Source organism: Triplophysa rosa, linkage group LG16, assembly GCF_024868665.1.
Source record: "Triplophysa rosa linkage group LG16, Trosa_1v2, whole genome shotgun sequence".
In the NCBI taxonomy this organism is placed as follows: Eukaryota; Metazoa; Chordata; class Actinopteri; order Cypriniformes; family Nemacheilidae; genus Triplophysa; species Triplophysa rosa.
In genome coordinates, this window is record NC_079905.1 from 12,132,894 (window position 1) to 12,149,275 (window position 16,382).

Genomic DNA, 16,382 nt, shown 5'->3' on the forward strand with positions numbered 1-16,382 from the left:
AAACATGGCACAAAACCACAAAAGAAAGAAAAAATAGAGCAAAAAACAATAAAAGCGTCGCCCCACAATCGGCACCACTCGAAGAGCCCTTCAAGATAAACATCCCAGCTGAAACAAAACAAAATAACAACAAAACACAAAAGTACATAAAAAAGATAAATACACATGCCAGGAGAAAGATGTAAGAAACAAAATACTTAAAGCAATAGAGAAATTTCTTACGCCACAACAAAACGCATTTAAAAACATTGGATGTACCTCACCGAGGAAATCTGTCTCTTTTGCCTAAAACAACTAAAATAGTCAGCTTCACAACTAAACAGAACACTGCTAACAACCATTTTTATAGTTAAGCGCCAAAAGTCTTCATGAAAAGTAGATTACGTCATGCACCAATTAACGCATTCATTAAATAATTGTGTTAGGTTTTCATTCTGCCTTGTGTTGGCACTTTACATCCGTTTTGTACAATATTTGGGGATTCTTGTAGCTAAATCAGTAGAGCATTGCGTTAGTAGTGAAGAGATTATGGGTCACATACATACTAAAAAAATGTGTACCTTGAATGCACTGTAAGTCACATGGACATCTGTCTGCCAGATACAGAAATGTGAATGTAAATTCAGAGAAATGTACATGATGGTAGGTAAGAGACCATGTAAACAGATTTACTTGGCAGTAAATTTCATGATGACACACTGTCATTCACAGTGTGCAACTTTAAAATGTAACTGTATGTTATAATAAACTTCTAGAACAAACAATCTATAGAATGGGGTTGTTTTTTGGAGGACGGGGTCTGTCTAAATGTGAACAATTATTATGTTAACAAGACATATAAGCATCCTACGTAAAATACCCTTAAAACCATTCCTGACATAATAAATCTGTAGGTTTGGCAGTTACCACATGCTTTTTTCTTTCTTAAAGGTGCAGTGTATGAAAGTTAGCGGCATCTAGTGGTGAAGTTGCGAATTGCAACCAACGGCTCACTCCACCCCTCCCTTTCGAAGCACTTCGGAGGCTGAAAGAGAACTAAGATGTCATTACGTTTTCACCTCTTTCCCAAAGGAGAACGTATTTATGAAACACGCTCTGCGGAGCAGTTTGTCAGTTTAGGGCTACTGTAGAAACAACATGGCGAATTCCATGTAAGGGGACCCACGGTGACCTTATGTAAGGTTTTTATACACCTCCGAAGACATAGTTATGTATATTGTATTGCATTTCTGTCAATAGATCCTCCAAAAAATGACACATTGGACCTTTAAAACTATTACTGAAAGAATCATTAAGGTAGCAATATGCAAGCCGAATCAGAACCAGAATGTGTTTAATTCCTTACAAATCCCACCTCTAATTTCTAGTACTATTTCATTAGTGCACATCTAATAGACTGGATCATTTAGCAAACAAGATGAACTGAGAAACAAAGCACACAAAACAGAACACACAAGCGACAGAGAGAAACAGCTTGAAAGACGATATGCAAATGAGAATAAAACATGTTCAGTCTATTGATTTAGTGAGACATCCGAGATGGAAATTGAATGAAAATGTTTTTTTTTTTGTGGCAAAACATTCCTAGGTAATGTCTGAGGCTTTGGATTTTGGCAAAGGATAGCAATGTTGTATGTTTATCAGAAGGTTTCTGGAAGTATCTCTCTCAAAAAAATCGTGAATTTTTTGGCAGTAACACAGACTGGTGTTATTTTACAAAGAATGTCATGCTGCTGATTGTTTTTAGTTAAATAGGTGAACAGCTTACAGGCGCACTGCTCATACAGAATTCCCCATCCCTGTCTCACTATCCTTACCTCTTAAGATCTCTGATCGTGGCCACTCTGAAGGATTGCTGTCCTGCTGTACGGCACGGCAGCGATCGATTTATCAAAGTGTCATGCCATGCACTGCAGCCCCGTAGCAGCAAAACAACAGCGGAGGCAAAGCAAACATTGGTTGGCTCTGGAGGTGGTCTCTGCAGTTGCTCTAAACAAGGTCAAAGCTCTCGGTTTGCACTTCACTCCACCAATATGCTCAGAAAACACTAAACAGATGCAGAAAGACTGGATCGCTGTGGATCACAGGCTTGGGGAGCTCTGGGGCTTTCTGTATTTTATAGAAAACAAAACAAGGCTTTTTATATCAAATTATATGAATACAATACAAACATAAACATAAGAGCAGTATATTCTTTCTAGGGAATCGCATCTGAATTGTGTTTAGATTGCAGTTTATTGTTTATTTTGTTTCTTAAGAGAACAGCTAAGAGAGATCTTTTAAGAACAGGGCTTAGGAATCCATATGTTTTAGTTTCAATTTGGCAGTACACAGTTGTTTTTCTTAAATTAAATGTTTTGTCAGTAAGACACGTTATGGATTTTTTCTGTTTTATATTTTACTTTCAGATGAATGTTTTGCGTGTGTTGGACTGAAGAATCAAAGCATCTACTATGGAGCTTTTAGGCTCCGTTGAGATGAATGCAACTACATCAACACAACACAAATCATTAGGTCATTTTAACATTGTGAATTCATACTCAAGAATAAAAACATGTTTCTGAGAATGTGCAGAATACATAAGGATACGTATATCCTTTTGCAGCCCTGCTTTGAGCTTGATTCATTCAAAATCTGCTTTGAATTTATGTAGTGATAATGGCACATGTCCTATTAAACATTTGGACTACAAACCATCAATAAGCATGAATGTATCAAAAGATGTGTGAAATAATGTTGAAAGGCAAACAATGGTACTTGCATCAAGTTCATCATGCTTTGTCTTTGTTCTAGATTAGATACACACTGTGTTATTCCACCCTTTATGTAGTCCCCATGGCTTTTCTAACGTTAAGTCTTTTCCAGTGAGGTTGGTATGTGAGCAGTTTGCTTCAGATCAATTGCATCAATCAAGTGCATTGGTCTGTGTCATTTTAGGTCTGATGTGTCTACATTTGCATCAGAGATATTTGGTTTAAGTTTCCTTTTTTTAATCAAATATAAATACACATACAGTGCAGTAAGGCTACAAATTAGAAGCTTGCGCATATACAGTACATGCATTTGAACCCACAATCTTGTCTTTGGTAGCATCATGCTTTACCAGTTAAGTCACTGGTTTGTGACTTTACTATATTACACGTTCAGTATATATAAATGTATGCATAAAGTAAAGCAATAAATCTACAAATAAAATTACCTGGTATACCAGCTGGTTAAACACAACTTAAGCACTTTTTGTTTGCAGATGCCAGTTTCATATTTAACTTAGCATTTCTCACTTATACCATCAACATTTCCATGTACTGTATAACCAAATACTTTTAGGGATTGTTTTTTATATCAATATTAATGTCAAATAATATTATATATATAATTTATTAAGATCAGTTACTATATTAGATATACTGCAGTGTGTATGAGGGGGCGTGGCTTGGCTATTGGTCTCTTTGTTGTCTAAAACGCTTTAAAATATTGGTATTGCTTATGTTAACAGCCAGTGGTTAAGACTATTAGCCTCCTACTTATTGCTGTGTGGGTCTGCTGTTTTTGTGACCTTCGGTTTAATTTCTCACAAAAATTAAGTAAACTATTGACTTTTTTCAGTGATAAAGGCTTGTAATGAAAGAATCATGGGGCTATATTGATCAGGATGTACTATGGTAATTAGACAATGTATTTTCTCGGCATTCACAACACCTTGCTGCAGGGGCAAATGCTGTCTTCTGTACAAAACAGTGTAATGCTGATTAGATGACTAAGAAAGGACAAATGTGTCTTTCTGTATAATCTCATCAGTCTCTCAGGAGCCATTCTCACTTGATGACTTTAGGCTGAGCAGTTGCATCTAAAAGAATACTAGATTGTTTAAATGACTGCAGTTTCCTAAAGGAATAATTTATCTAAAAACAATAATTAAACAAATGTATTTCAATTTTGTGTAACACAACTATTTTAGAATATTAATTTGGCTCTTTCCATACAATGACAGGGCAGTACACTGTTAGAAAAATGGTCAAAAATGTACACAAGCTGTCATTGGGACAATTTTTTATAAGGTCCTAATACCTGTATGTACATTTTAAGTACATTTTATACCGATATATACCTCTGAGGTACTAAAATGCACTCTTTAGGTGCAAATGTGTACTTTTTGTAAGGGTACCGCTGCACTGACAGTGTGGGTACATTTTTTTCTGACAGTGTAGTGACCACATCTGTCATGATTTGTGCATTTACATTTTACATGGCAGATGTTTTTATCTAAAGCAACTTAGAGTGCATTCACTCTATACACTTTTTATCAAGATTTGCGTTCCTATAGGAATCGAAATCACAACTTTTGTGTTGGTACCACAAGGCTTTACCAGCTGAGCTGCAGAAACCCTAATGCACTATGATCCAAGCTATCTGAAGCCATGAGGTAGCTTTGTATGAGGAAAAGAAATTGACATTGCATCGGCACCTTGCAGAGTGTGGAAATGGCACATCACATTTGGTTTCTAGCTAGAACCAGCAGCATTTTGCCGTTAATGACATCTGTATGTGAATGCGGACAAGTGTCAGCTAAGACAATAACAGTCATTGATGAATAACATGTCAGTTAGCAATTTTGATTCGTTCTTTATCGTAGAAAATGTGAATTTTCATTTTTGGGTGAACTTGAACAATGGGAAAATTTCTTCAAATTAATAGAGTACATTGTGCCCTATTTTTACTGATTTGTTTTTGCAGTATATGTCTGATATCACAGAGAATAGTGCTGTAAAACCCTAAAGGAATCTGTGTCCAGAGCTCAAGCATGCTTTCAGAATTATCCATGATGGCACTACCTCTGATGAGCGTTCTTGCGGGATCAAGGGCAGAAAAATGATGTATTGTCTCCAGCTATTGCACGTTTGTGCTCCTTGAAAAAAAATCTATTTTAAACTAATGCGGTAGCCATAGAATTCATGTTTTTTGGAAGAGCCAAACTCTCTTCTTAGCATTTTTTGTTACGCTTTCTAGCCTTAATAATTTGTGTCAAGAGTATGTTTATGAGTTTTAATCACAGCACTAGGCATTCTCTAAACCCTAAACACTTCTATTATCATTTCGAAAAACGCACAGAAATATGGCTACTGGCCAAAGGCATATTATCTGAATACCACTAAACTGTATTCCAACAATTCTTGAGACATTCTTAGTTTTCATAAAGCACCTGGGGTTTTTCCTTACGCAGGTACATTTTCATTTAATTATTAAAATTCCATGCTGGTAGGCAAAGAAATCTAAATCCCAATTCTTTTAGCGAGTTATCCAATAAAGCCCCAGCAGGCTATTCGTGTATGGAATTAGAAAATGTATTTTTTTCTCACATAAGTGCACTCCATGTTGAGTAGAGTATACAGAATCATTGCATTGAATAGATTTATCTGACTTGCAATATGTTTGCATTGAGTGAATGCTCTGAATATTTGTGCATACACTCTTAAAAATAAACGTGCTTAGAAGGTTCTTCACAGCGATGCAATAGAAGAACCATGTTTGGTTCCACAAAGAACCATTCAGTCAAAGGTTCCTTAAAGAACCACCTCTTTCTTACATTTTGAATAATCTGAATATTGTTTTTCAGATTATAAAAAAAAGATAAATTGATAAAAAAGATAATTCTTTTGTTAAACAGAAAGGTTCTTTATGGAGCCATTTAGACAAAAAAGGTTCTTCTATGGCATCGCGAAGCACCTTTATTTGTAATCTGACATGCTGGTAGAACTTGGTTTTTCATTAAAAGTAATCTCAGTGTAATCTTCTCGACTCCAATATGTAAAAGAAATAAGCGTGCTATGTGGACATGCTGAGGTCCCAGTTGTGTACCGTGAGGGTATTGGGTTAGTTTTTATGGAATATGTGCTTTGAAGATAACAGATGCCTTCTAATTATGTACTCCTAATGATAATTTAAAATCGCAATCCTATACACATTTTTATTTGTTAAGGAATAGAACAAATTGAGCAACTGCAGATTTTTTTTATTACTGTTTGCACTGGTTTCAGTTTAGGCTTTAATATTTATTCCTTCTGTTTTATACATATATATTTGGCAGATAACAGGTGCAGGCACTTAAAAAATAATAATTTATTGATCTGTATGCCAAAGTTCTAAACACGCTTGTGTGACAGGTAATTTACAGTTTGATTCTGTTTCTATTAAAAGTTTACATTTAACTCACCAGTTTTATATTACAGTCAGAATTAGTAACATGTCTTGTAATCTTACCGACCACAGTGCCTTTTCAACATTGACGTAAGACTCCCATTAAAAAGGTGAACCACAGGGACCAGTTACGGCATGCTGTCAGGACCTGTGTGACTGGACCAGACATGGAAGCTTCCAGGGTAGATGGAATACAAACGAGAGAGAGAGAGAGAGAGAGAATCTGAGAACATTATTAAAGCAAGAAGGGACAATTAATTAAAAGTGGTGGTACAGACCTGTCCAGAACAAGTAATTTAGGTCAAGCTTTTCTCTGATGGATGGAGCACACACAGTTATTAAAATTTCTGATTGCGTGCAATATTTTATAGGAGGTCTATGACAGGTATGCAAAAGAGAAGTGCAATTGATGCACAGGAGTGTATGAGCTGCAGGCGATATGGAGTTATTAAAATTAGTCAACGTAATAACCAACAGTATCATCCCTACGGTTTTTCTTATTGACCACTGATAAAGCAAACGGCAGCTGACAGTATTAATGTTCTAGACTGCATGCTCATTTAATTGGCTTCTTAAATTTAGTATTAGTACTTTATTGTACTTGCAGAGGTGGACAAAATATATGAACAAACCTTGCAGTAATTTTAGCTAGTCTTATTTATATGCACCTTGAGTATGCACTTTAATAATTACATGGACATTCTAAGGTCCTTGTTATGGAAGCATTATGTTGTACTAGCAAATGATTAAATGCTCCGTCAGATCAAATAGCACACTAATTAATGTAAATTAATAATTAAAAAACCCAGACTAAACTGCCAAATAAACATATTTATCACGCTGCAAGGTTGTAAATCACAGAGCATTGTTTGCAAATGTTCTACAACTCTCTGTTTATATACAAGCACACTCACTGTAAGTAAACGCATAAACATTGGCGCGAGTTACGACCCCTTTTCTGTCACGCGCTGTAATGGTGGATGTTGATTGGTGCGCAACGAAATGCAAACACGTGTGTTGCTGATCAGTACGGAGCAGCGTTTGCGAGGTAAACTGTACTTTTAAAACGAATGTCTGCTGTGTTAAAGTCTTTGCAGCGGAATCTCTTTGCTCTTATTCAGGACGCGGACAAGTGTGTAGTGAATACATGAAGTCTGGCGTTAGCTTGCGGTAGACGCTATTTAGCCTGAGGTCATTGACGCCACACTTCCTCGACAGTTTAGATTAGTGACGTCTGCATGAGAAATAATTCAAATCAATGCTTGAAAGGGGTTGCTTTGCTTCTATACAGAAAACATGCAGTTCCCGCGTTTTATATGTTAAGGACGATTTTGCCAGGTCTAATATGGCGACGCCGTTTACGTGTAAATGCTACCTTCACGTGCTCTCGGAAATTCGATAATTCCCATTTCAACCCGGACATATTTATGGGACGGTGTTTGGGTCATTTTACGCGGCTAAAACGAATATTATTGTTTGCTTTAGATGTATTACAATGTGTATACACGATATTCAGAACATCAGGTTTCAAATAAAATGTAACCATTCGTTTTTTGTTGACTCATCTTTTGGCAGAGAAAACAAAGAGGCTTTCTTTTGGCAACGCAACACACAGCGTCTCCACGACATGGCTGCTCCGGCGGCGGTACAATGAGATTTACAAGACCGCCCACATTACTTGCGTGTAGATTTGGGCGGTTTTAGTCAAATCACTCCACGAGCTGACGTCAAGTTGTGGGGGTGTGGTTACACGAGGCGTTTCAGGCAGGTCTGGGTGAGCATTCGCTTGTAGATAAAATGCATCTTTTGTTCCGACACTTAAATTTTTGCAATTTCACGTGTCTAATACATGCATGGGCAACTTATAACACACAAAAGACAAAGAAAAACATGTACTTCCGGCGAACGACTCCTTTAATGTTAGTCGATAGTTGGAATGTTAAATCCAGACGTTACTTCCGGGTTGAAGTGGGAATTATCGTATTTCCGAGAGCACGCGAAGGCAGCATAACTCGGTGGCATCTTTTTATGCTTTAGCCAACAAATGATGGAAATCTCGTGCGTAAACATTTTAGCAAATATACAGTGGCGATAAATCATTCACCAGAATGCTAAATTGACATAACATACTATCTAAATAAGTGAAACAAAAACCTTGTATACTAGGGATGCGACAATATTATCGATATCGTGTTATCACAATAGCAAAATTGTCTCAATATTATTGTGGTCACTGTATGAAACGATAGGTCTTCCGGGCCTAAAATAGAGAATGTTAGAAAAAAATAATAGATCTTACCTTTGGCAAGGTCCATCTGATGCAATTATTTTATTTTATAAAAGAGATTTTTAGGTCATTTGACCCATCTCATAACTCATACCTCTAGGCAACAGTTATGATTCGAGGATAAAGAAAAGAGGGTGCTTATGACACGTTTCCAAGTCGTCAGCTGTCATTTTTAATATTGCAATAAATACCGTACCGTGGGCTTTATACCGAGGTATTGCTGTACAGTGAGATTTTGATATTGTTGCATCCCCATTATATACTGCATAAGAAAGCTTTCATAACACTGCCGCAAACTATGTAACATCACTGCCTGTCAGCATCAGCCCATCTCAGTAGATTAGTTTGACTGCGTTGTGCAGACCGATCCGTGTATGCGATCAGTACCGCGAGAGCAATTTGAAAGCAGTCTGATTTTGAATCGCTCTCGCGGTACTTTGATGTCATACATCGATCGTGTGCACAGCGCTGCACAAGGTCAAACAACATGATGTTTGCATGATTATGCCATTTATTTGCAATCATGTTCACTATTTCTTTCAACGTTATACAGTTAACATATTTTGATAATAGGCTAAGGTTTAATAATAGTTTAAATTCTAACAGCTGTGTACTGTATTAGTAATTTGAACTGAATCGCATCCATTTTAGACATTGCAATTTTATCCACTTGTTTAATTCTTTTTTTTTCTCTTTATTTTATTCACAGCTCAAAACTGCAGTCACACACTACACAGTCCAAATGGGACAATAGAAAGCCCCGGATACCCGTATGGATATCCCAATTACGCCAACTGCACATGGGTGATTGTGGCACAGGAACACAACCGGATACAGTTGGTATTTCAAGGCTTTGCCTTAGAGGAGGACTTTGACATCCTTTCGGTCTATGATGGACAGCCGAGTCCAGGAAACCTACGAACACGGTAAATACATTTTAAATGGTTATACATCTGAATGCTTGATAAAATCACTTGTTTTTTAAAAAAAGTTTTGTTTGTACAATTTTGTAAAACAAGTTGAAGCTGGTGCTAAAATGTTTTTTACTGATATAATGTAGAAGATTTGTAGCATTTTCTACTGTAAGAAGTATAAACTGTGAGAATCTTTTACTTAAGTTATAAGTATTTCGAAAACACTTTTTGGAAAACCTTGTTTGAAGTGAGTTAAAGGATATAAAACTTTATTATAGGCCTATATCTAATTTTCTGAAAATTGAAGCCCATGAGCTGATTCAATGCTTTTGACTTTATATAAAGAGAGAATTCAGGCTCATGATGGTGATACTTTGAAAATAAAAGGATTTAGGTCCTGGGGACTGAATAAAACATAGATATCCTCTGGGGGATTGGTCTGTTTTTCATTCCAAAGTTGCCATTTTAAAATGCTTGCCAATGCCTACATTCATAGATCCCTTTGCTGATACATTTTTTTCCAATTAAATGAGTTTTATAGAAAACAACTCTGTGAACGTGTGGCTTATCCCTACGCTTGCTTATGTTGCCTTTTTTATTTAATATGTGTGTACAAGGGCACTTTCAAGATTTCTTAGATTTTACAAAATCCCCCATAGCCCCACATTTCCATTGTGTCTTTTAAATGTTAACCTTCCTCGGTAGGCTAGCACTGCTACAGCATCACACTATTGGTGTAATCTGAACTCAGTGTGATGGAGAAATCCTTGAAAAATATATTTAGACTATTTAAATATGCTGCTTATTATACGGATGTGAAAATCGGTGTACTGTATGTGCGGGGTCCATGTAGGGTTGTTCACATCTTGTATTACAATGTACTTTGTGCTTCTTGGTTATCAGTAGAAATCAAACCAACCAACCATTTTATAATAGCCTATATTAACCACAGTTTTTACTGTGCGAAGACAATGGTCATGTCGGTAATGTTACAGAAGCTTTAGTGTGTTAAAGATGGCTCTGATGGTCTGTTGCCTATGAAACACCATTCCGCCCATGTGCTTATTAAGCTGATAACACTTTTTCAATTCTTCAGTCTCAGAAGACATACCACGGCTAACCCAGCCGTTTTATTACTTCCACCTACAAATGACTTCTCAAAAAGTCTTTGTTTAATCTACAGGAAGTCCAGTGAGTCATTGTGGACCATGGCCAGACATAACCCGTTCTCGGTTAGCTTTCTTAGTTCTTTAGTTTAGTCTAATTTAACATTTATATTACTTTAAAACGTATCATTTTATTGTAGTTTATTTGAAGCCTTTGCTCAATTTGCAAAACGGCATATTATCCCACTTAATTTCTGTTGAATCAATTCTTAGTTAAATTGTAATCATTCTGGAGATGGTTTGGTTTTGCAAACTGGAGTGTTGTCTTATCCACCCAATTAGGATTTTATTCATTTGGATTTACAGCAGTTTGTGTGTTCTGGTGGGTGGATTTGAATGTATTGTGTCAACAGAAGGTTTTTTCAAAGGCTTTTGTCAGCTCTTGAGTCAGCATGTGATATTTAGAATGTAACGTTTTAAATGTTGAATCTTGCACAGGACTGTAAACATTTGTATTTGTTGATATTTGATTTGTTGATATTTGATCAACTGTAGTCTATTATTATTATTATTAAAGACATGGGCATGTGCTTGTATTGGCAAAGAGCTCAATGCTCATATTTAAAAAGTATAGTTCACCCAAAAATGAAAATGCTGTCATCATTTACTCACCTTCTTGTCAATTCATTCCTGTATGACTGACTTTCTTCTGCAGAGCACACAAAAAAAGTTTGTAACCAAACAATGGCTGTACCCATTGACTTGCATTGGTTTTGTGTCCATACAATAGAAGTGAACGGGTAGCACCGTTGTTTGCTTAAAACATTTTAAAAATACACTAGATATATATCATCTTGGGAAATATATTAAGCTGTAAGCTGACATCCTTGACATGTAGGTGAAGACTTGAGTATATGTGGCTGTAATTGGGACTATGCAGCTGTTGGTATTGTGGAGGCATCTGTTGGGCATTCTTTATTTATATTATACTGACATGCTGGTGATGGCTGTATTTATATGTGTAGGCACTGAATTTGAGACACTGGATTGAAGTTTCCAAGTTTTCACCCAAGTACACTGTGGCACATTTAGAAAAGGCATTCATATAATAAAGGTCTCTGCAGTGGTGCTTAATTCAGCTTCTGGAGATCCACTTACCTGCAGAGTTGCTTTGAAGTTGTGATTATTATGTGCGTTGAAGTAAGTTTGGTTAAGAAAAAAGAAATGATGCATTAGGCAACTTCTTGTCCCTTCGTTTTTTTTTAATAAAGCAGGATGCCTTTATTGTTCCGGTGCAACAAAACGAAGAGTAAATATTAGGTTTGTATTTGCTTTGTATTTGTATGTATAGTGTTTTGCCTGCCACAGAGAATGATGTGTATTTTTACAAGGCACCTCATAAACCGGCTAGAAAATCCACTGTTAATTGCTACAGTACATTGTGGTGGCATTCGTGTGCACTAGTTTTGTAAATATAATTTCAGCGTGACCTGAAAGCAGCAATCTTTCCCATTTTTCTTTAACATACCAGCAATTTTTAATTGAGCTGAAAAAACGTCATTAGCTCGTTCAGGTGTTTAAAAGAAATGAAACCAAACTTAACTGTGTTGAGGACCCCAGGGCACCTTTGCTCCCATACAAGGCTCTCAGGTAATGAGCTTTTGCTTAATTTTATCCGTTTTCACAGGTTCTGCAAATCTGACAGACTATCTGTTCACCCTGTGCCATACAAAATTCATGACCCTGTAATGTATTTCTGCTCTTACTTATTCTTGGTTAGCTGCTGACTAGCAGATTCTTGGGATGGGAAGACCCTCAGCATACTCTTGGTTATGAGAAACCATTTCCTTTTATTCTGGGTCAGACCAAGGTGGTGTAATATCTGGTTATCATTTAGGATTCCCTTTACCTCCGTGGCAGTTTCTCAGTTGGAGAAGGATACGAAATGTACCGCTCAATTTTGGTCATGGAAACCTACAGTTAGGCGTTGGAGCCATTAATGCAATGTGACTAATTACTTTGGAGAAAAATTGGCTGGTAGCACATACATGGTCCCACAGACCCTTCACTTACAATTCTCCTGAGCTGTAACATAAAATTTAGATGACAGGAAAGTAGGGCTGGGCGATAAAATGATAACAACATGTATCCACGATACGCCTTTATCAATAACGATATAATAATATAGCACTCCAAACTTAACATCTACATAGACATGAAGTTTTGTTGCATAACAATCCATGCGCAGTACTGGATCATAAACAGCCTTTTATTTTCTTAGACAGTGCGCGAGCATTTTTTACAAATAGTCTGCATTTGCAACCTGCAAGTTTTGACATTGCAGTTATTTGTCATCACGAAAGTTTATTATTTGCATGCATTACAAAGTTGTGCCTGTTTAAACTTTCAAGTGATTTGACTCACAGACGTTTCTTCTAACATATGAGCGTGCAGGGACATCCGATGCGCGCGCACTCAGAATCAGCACAGGTACTGAACAAAGTTCTCTTTCGCGTCTTATTTCGCTGTAAAATGCACACAAAATTATTCCAAAAACATACATGGTTCGCATAAACACATTGGCTAATGTTATAAGTGAAGTTAACAGTGGATGTGTATCAGCATTAAAGTGACAGTAACCTAATAAACCTGATTCTGTCTCTGTTATACTAAGTCTATTTATTCCCAAAACACTTCACAGTAATACAGTTAAAATGGGGAAATTGTGAATAAAACAGTGGTAAAATTCTAACCACATCTTCTACTGGTCTTAATAAAGGCTATTAAAATGTATCAATAATTATCAATATCGAACAATATGTAACATTATATCGATGTGCATTTTTCAGCTGTATCGCCCAGCCCTACAGGAAAGTCCATTTTACACTGAAAACACAAAATAAAAAATCTGAATACTTACAGTGATTGCTTTTGGATGGCTGCCAGTAGAAGAAATGGTATATACGATCTACAGTACCATCATCAACCAGCAGGGGCTCAAACTGCCCACTTGACACATTAGACTGACAGTTGTGTTCTACATTCAAGCCTATTGCGATTGCCTATACGCCTTTAACAAGTGTAACATGTAAATCATTCTTCCCGTCCTCTGTTTCCATTTTAAAGAGTTTTTTCAGTAGGGTTGTGTGAGTCTTTGTGTCAGTTGGATGGTGGTGGCCACTTTGTTTAATTACTCTTATTTATTTGTTTAACTCAAGGACTGTGCTTCTTCTTGATATAGGTGTAGCTCCTCGGCCAGCTTTTATGAAAGAGCAAGCCTCCGACCAATACCATCCAATCCCATTAAATCAGATGCTGTCATCCTTCCTTTCCTGTTCGGAGTTCCAAAACTGGTAAACTGGTTCTGGCAGCACTGGCTGTGGGCCTTATGTAGTGCATGTTGAATGTAAACTGAGAAGTGATGTTTTTCTTTTTTTTGGATTCATTGCATATTGAAAGAAGGAACTAGACGTTTGCCTGGCTAACTTTAAATGCTTTTGCAGGAACTTATTTAGGGCTAGAACGATTCCTAGAGTAACTCGAGTAATTAGAATACAAAAAAATCATTGACGCAATTTTTTTGCCTCGAAGCTTCGTTTAATCCATTTAACTACAGTACACACGGAGCACTGCGTTTCCCCACGGACCGTTATTACTGACGCACAGCCCGCTAAACTCTGGACATGTTATGTAAACACAGAAGACGCGGCAGAATAAATTACAGAAAAATATACCGGGGGTAGAGGGTAGAGGTTTTCATTTCCGATCTGACAATGCCAGACTGCGACAAACACTGTGTGTGTGCGTGTGTGTGTATGTGTGTGAATGGTGAGAGAACATTGTGCTTGTTTTTGGTGTTTTGCCTTTAATTGTACAGCTTAGTGAGAGAGGACAGTAAGCGAAGTGGGAGAGAGAAGGGGGTTCGGGAAAGGACCACGAGACAGGAATCGAACCCGGGTCGCCGGGTTGTGCAACCACGCCATGTGTCGGAGCACTGCCCGCGAGGCTATCGGCTCCGACATATTACTATTTAATAGTAAAAAATGAAAACCGAACTTTGAAAAATTAATTTAGGTAAACTAAATGCTAGGGATGTAATGATTCACCGTGAGCCGGTTGAAAATCGATTATAATGTGTGACGATTCAAATCGGTTGAGGTGTGAACTGAATCGCAATACATTTTTTGAACAGCAGGGGCCGCCATGTTCACTGCAAACCTAAAGGTGGACATGCTGATATTTCTTAAATGCAAAAAAATCCATGAAAAGCACAGATAGTATTAGTTTGTTTATATTAAAGAGACTTTTTCTATTATTAATTTGTTATAAAATTGCAGTTTAGTTATTTTTAGTTATTTAGTTATTTAAAATAAAAGATAATTTTTTATACAAAGAAACGTGAAGCATTTAAGAAATAATGCAAGGGAAGTTGTACATTTTTAATTTGTTTCAACTCATTTTGTAAAAATAAATCGTGAGTAAATCGTGAATAAATCGCAGAATCGTGAATTGCATCGCATCGTGAGTTGAGTGAATCGTTACATCCCTACTAAATGCATCATGCATAAGCTGAAGTTAGTTGTTTACCTTTGAAATGATTCTCTCTATTTTTATAAATGTTTCTTCTTTGTATTAAATTGCATTTTGAATGTAATATGGCAATGGAATGTACTAAATGGGTTTAGTTTTCACAGATATGCAATTTTGGCAATAAAAATTGTAATTTTTCTAAAAAGGAAACAAATTAGTTGTTCATTTTAAGAGACCCGTCTTATTTTCTCTTGTATATTTAGTATTGCTCTTTAATAAAGAAAAAGTACCTATTTTCCCGAATACTCGATTAATCGATGGAATAATTGGTAGAATGCTCGATTACTAAAATAATGGATAGCTACAGCCCTAAACTAATTTGTGTTGCTGTCTAGAATGTTCATTGTAAATAACTATTAGTTGCTAGTTGATTAAAACATTTTTTTTTCAATAAGTGAACTTTTTATGGGGTGGCTGTCACCCTGTTGATTGAATGGTTTCATTAAAAGGTTTAGATTGATTAGTATTTGAAGTTATTGTTTCTTTAATGGCAAGTCAGACTGAGAGTTGGCTGCACTGGTGGCTTTAACTCATGGGCTGATACTCTTCTGTGAAATGTTTAGCAGACAAACACTTAGCTGGCCTCTGCAAGTGCACTTGAGGAAAGAAATGAAGTGATGATGAGCATTGAGGTACTGCTGCTGTGTGTGTGGCATGTTGTGTTAAAGGTGCTGTGTGTAATATTTCTGATGATCTACTGACAGAAATGCAATATAATATACATAAAACAAATGTCTTCAGAGGTGTATAAAGACCTTACATAATGAAGCATCATTTTTTATTACCTTAGAATGAGCTATTTATATTTCTACACCCGGGTCCCCTTTCATGGAAGTTATCTCCTTTGACAAAGAAGCAAAAACATGATGACATCTTAACCCTGTGTCAGCCACCATAGTGTTTCAAAAGGGAGGGGTGAAGTTAGCTATTGGTTGCACTTCACAACTTCACCCCTAGATGCCGCTAAAATCGTCACATTGCTCCTTTAATAAAAATAAAAAATGCTTAAAAGGTTGTCTTTGGAAAACAGGGAATACAAAATATCATCAGCATGTGATATTGCAGCAACGTGCAGTTGATTTGAAACACTTAATGTTTGCCATTTACTTTGTCATGTCATGGCTGTCATGTGACAACTAAGTCATGTGACATGTTTAAGTGATTGGAATGATGTTCATGCAGTAAAGATGGACAGTTAGTCATCACATGGACTGTTTTTCTGCATCACGCTGTTACATTTTTTTGTACCGATAATTTGCATAATTTAGTAACAGAAGGAAGTCTCCATTA

At 36.6% G+C, this 16,382-nt stretch overlaps 1 protein-coding gene across 1 annotated transcript in view; it reads left to right on the top strand.

Moving 5' to 3' along the window:
• csmd2 (CUB and Sushi multiple domains 2) overlaps positions 1-16,382 on the top strand; it is a 284,836-nt gene that overhangs the window by 8,977 nt on the left and 259,477 nt on the right. The window contains exon 2 of the mRNA XM_057354048.1: positions 9,192-9,408. Coding sequence (XP_057210031.1) covers positions 9,192-9,408 — 217 coding nt within the window. The remainder of the gene's footprint in view (positions 1-9,191; positions 9,409-16,382) is intronic.